General features: G+C 36.9%; 1 protein-coding gene across 1 annotated transcript in view; it reads right to left on the bottom strand.

The window, feature by feature from the left end:
* The window catches only part of LOC122093731 (probable NAD(P)H dehydrogenase (quinone) FQR1-like 2), a 9,551-nt gene extending 7,947 nt beyond the window's left edge, over positions 1 to 1,604 (bottom strand). Inside the window, exon 1 of the mRNA XM_042664176.1 lies at positions 931 to 1,604. Coding sequence (XP_042520110.1) covers positions 931 to 1,598 — 668 coding nt within the window. The 5' untranslated portion in view covers positions 1,599 to 1,604. The remainder of the gene's footprint in view (positions 1 to 930) is intronic.
* Between the last annotated feature and the right edge of the window lie 2,792 nt (positions 1,605 to 4,396).

The following is a 4,396-nucleotide window of genomic DNA, read 5'->3' as shown; positions in this document are numbered from 1 at the left end:
CCCCCCCCCCCCAAAAAAAAAGAAAGAAGAAAAGGATAAAACATAAATTTTTATCCCAATTGACCAACCCATCTCTCTGCCAGGAAATCTCCAAATCTAAAAACCCTGGTTCCATAAACTCTTAATTCAGTAACACTAACCCAAAAGCACAATATATATTCCTTACTCTTCTAGGTGCATCAATTCATCTAAGCATGAAAACTTTCATGATATGGGACATTAGTTTGCTCTACAGAAAAACAAATATAGAATTTTGACCCTTTTTTTTTTTTTTTTTCTGTTCTTCCCTTTGATTCGCTCAACCCCTAAACACTTGGTTTAGTTTTTTCTTTGACATCATAAAAATGTTTATAATGCGTGGGCGGTGGGGGGCGAGAGGAGCTGACATTTTTGTATTTGTTCTAATATGATGTCAGATCGGCAATGTCTCCCTGATGCATACAGGTCAGAACCAAACAATTCAATGATAACTGTGGAAGGACTCTTTCATCCTTTAAGAGAAAAACCGTATGAAGGACTCCATCTTCAAGCAATTGGAAATTCCCCTTTGCATTTAGACTATTGTACATTCTTTGCTACGAAAAGATATCCAGGGGAACTCTATGGTCACTTATTATTTTATTAACAAAAGAAAAGTTACAGCTAAGTGTAAGTAAATGGACATAAATGAATCACTGCGCACTTCCATAATGCAATCCAACAAAAAATATGACTCATTATATACCTACCAATAAAATGTTTGACTAATAAGAATCAATTTATCCTCTTGGAACATCCAATCGAGTAATCAGATAATTCCACATTCAACTATGTAATGAATCATGAATATTTGTACTAAAAAAAAATCTTCATAACAAAAGTACTTAATTCCTAAGAGAAGAGAATTACTGAGCCAATTTCAACAGGGCCAGAAGGGGAAAAGAGACTTACGCAGTGGTTTCTTGGCCTCCACCTTGAGTACCAGTGCTGACAAAGAACCCAGCTGGCTTCCCAGCAAGTTTCTGTTCCTTCCACAACTGTCCAGTGGAATCAAAGAAAGACTTCATCTGGGCAGCCATGCATCCATACCTCGTCGGAAACCCAAATAGAAACCCATCAGCGGATGCCAATTCCGCCGCAGAAATCAAAGGGATCGAATCATCTTTGGGAGGAGCTTTCATCTTCTCAAGGATCTCATCGGACAAAGTCTCGGAAACACGGTATAATAACCCGTCGACCCCCTCGATCTCATCAATTCCCTTCTTCATCCTCTTGGCCAACCCTTCAACATGACCATACATGGAGTAGTAGACAATATATATCTTCAGCTTAGCAGGTGGTTCCGTAATCGTGATTTCTCGAGTAGGAGCAGCATCACTGGTGGGAGCCTTGTCATCGACGGCCGTCGGAGCACCCGCTGTGGTCTTTGGAGGATCGTCGGAAGTGGCCAATGGCGTACGCTTTTTACTGGGCACACAGCCGCCTCCTTTCCCCATGGTTGCAGAGCGATCAGTGCCGGCTCGATTGCTCAATCTTCTTTTCTCACCAAGTTCGGTATTAGCAGCCAATATTCCGTTTGCTTCGGAAAATTTATAGTCTACAAAGTACCGACCCATCATAGCTAGATCTTTGATAATTAATATTATATAGAAGAATATATGTATGTTTGTTAGCGCATAAATAACCCTTCTAATCTAATACCCCCAAAAAATATCTAATTTACCAATATTTTATTTTTGGTGAAATGCCAATCTACGTATAATTATTTTAAAAAATTTAGATTTTATCTCATTTGAAGACTACTAAAAATTTGGATTTCTATGAATTAATCTTAATTGCCCATGTGTTAAATTTCATATACTTTTTTTTTTTTCGTAACAATTGCCATACACTCATACTCTAATTCAATTATGGGAAAATTTTCTCACCACATTATGATGTAAACCGTTAAACCCTCCCGCTTTCTTTCCTCCATGACAATTCCTGGACAAGGTTCTAAAACATGGAGCTGTCACGATATCCATCAAGGTCAAAATCGTTTCTTTATTATTTTGAAATAGTCTGAATCATACCATATTAGACAAGTCTACCCTTGATTCTTTTTTTTTTTTAATCAATTTTTATTACGATTTTACTCTTGAACATACATGTGGATCGGGATTGGAGAGGTCAGGATCAAGGATCGATCAATGCCCATACTGTTCTGATCCTGTCGATACTAACTGTTCAATTTTGTTTTTTACGACCAAGTTCTTGGCACTCTTTCTCTCCATTATCTTTATCAGCAAAAGCAATTGTATCCCTTATCGGTGTGGTTTTTCCACTTTAACATCATGATAAAACTCTCTTTCATTAAAATAACCTCCAATGTATGTCCACCATTCCTCTCAATAGTCTTGTTGGCCTCAATATGATCCTTGTGTTTATTTGGTTACAGTGTTAGCTCTATTTGGATTGAAACTTTGATATATGAGAATGGAGAGCTTAGGGTTTGTCTATCCATTGAGATTCAGCCTAATTTCGCTTGCCACATGGAACATTTTGGTGTACTACTAGCCAAACTCTAATAAATACTAGGGGAAGTGTGGGACTGCCACTTCAACTTGGCCTTAATATTAATGGGAAAATTTTCTTTGAGTTTGTGGGGGCAAGGTACGTTAGCACTTTTGTGCTTATATCTCTCATCTTAATATGAATTGATCACGAAGCCCTTCTATGCATAATTCATTTTGTTGTACTTTATTATAATGCACTTCTTTATACTGTTCACTTAGAGAACCCTCACTCAATATTAACGCATGGAAAATGGCTAGGAGTGTAAACAAGTGTATTTCACGTATATTTTTTTGTTTCTTAGTAGAAAAGTGTATTCCATGTGTTAAGGGCGAGGCAACATGTTACAAAGAGGGGATTATTATTATTATTATTTGTTTTATTGGGTAAAAAATATTTCTTAATTAAATGACCAATTTTTCTTTTTAGAATATAATGAATTGATCTTGATGTCTTTATTAATTATGTTTTTTATTTTTTGATAGAAATATCAATTCTGTTTCGAATCAAAACTGATAAGAAATTGGATGAAGTCATGATTCTTTATATCATGATGCAAAGATTGATTTATGTGTTTATCTCTTTCTTCAAACTCAAATTTTTTATTACAACCAAACTTAGTTCATCTTATCCCAAGAAATAGAGGAAAACATAACCTAGTAGAAAAAATTGTACACAATTTCATCCCATTTAATATTTTAAGTGATAGATTTTGTATTAAAAAAAAAAAAAAAAAAAAAAAAAAAAAAAGCCAAGGGTGAATTTAATATTTTATGAAAAATTTATATTGCGACCCCCTAGAAAATATCACTATTGAGGGTGACTAATGGGGTGTAAATATAATTTGGAATTACATTTTACCCAAATCCCTCAATATGCCAAACCTTCACTCACGTTCACCTTAGATTTCAGAGGAGAGTTTTATGCTTACACATCAGCCCTTCTTTATCCCTGTGCAACCACCGCCATCAAGGATGTCGATGATACGAGTGGGTTATGTTGAAGATACGAGTAAAAGGAAGGAAATAGTGTCAGAGAGGGGATCTGTGGAAGATATCTTCTATGTTGAACAAACCCATTATATACTTGTTCAATTTGAGCAACAAATAAACAAATAAGAGAATAACCAAAAAAATTGGAAGCACTTGGGTAAAGAACATAGTGGTATACTCCCGATTCATGAGCTCGAGGGTTTCCTTTTTGTCGCCAAATCCCTTGCGGTTATACTTCTTGCTCCTCATCAGGTTCTTACAGAACACCTTCGCATCAAATTCCGAGTCTGTGGCCGTCGCCAGGGTCGAAGACCCACCTCTGCAACGGATGATGACCGGTTTCCAATTATTGAAACCACTATGGATCTTGGCCCGGTTCTCCGAAGGAGATCCCGTACATGTGGGTTTGTTTCTGACTGATCACTTCTCATGCTCGTGACTCATACACATGATAGAGGGATTGTAAAACAAAAGATGGCAAAACTATTCTGTAGACCAATCCTCTCAAAATAAACGAGAAACAAAAGGATGTGAAACATATCATACGATCTAGGAATTAAAAAGAAAAAAGAAGATGAAAATTAAAAGAGGAGTGTCAGCATCATGCATGAAAAGAATGAGAATTGAGACTTAACCCAAGACAACTATGTTGATTCATTTGTTGCCCTTCCCTCCTCTGCTTCCACCGTTAATGGCAGAGGCAGCAGTGGAAGACAATCCTTTGAGTTCATCAATGCTTGCATCACCCTAAATAAATTCCGTAGCGAAAACCAGAAATTGAAATACCACGGCACAGATATGAACCTGCGTGAGGATTGAAGAACCTCGATCACGAGACAGCAGCGGAGAACTCGCATGGATGTAAACCAACG

This window comes from Macadamia integrifolia, chromosome 11, assembly GCF_013358625.1.
Source record: "Macadamia integrifolia cultivar HAES 741 chromosome 11, SCU_Mint_v3, whole genome shotgun sequence".
NCBI classification, from domain to species: domain Eukaryota; kingdom Viridiplantae; phylum Streptophyta; class Magnoliopsida; order Proteales; family Proteaceae; genus Macadamia; species Macadamia integrifolia.
The sequence above is the reverse complement of the archived record's forward strand: the minus strand, read 5'-3'. Positions and strand labels throughout refer to the sequence as shown.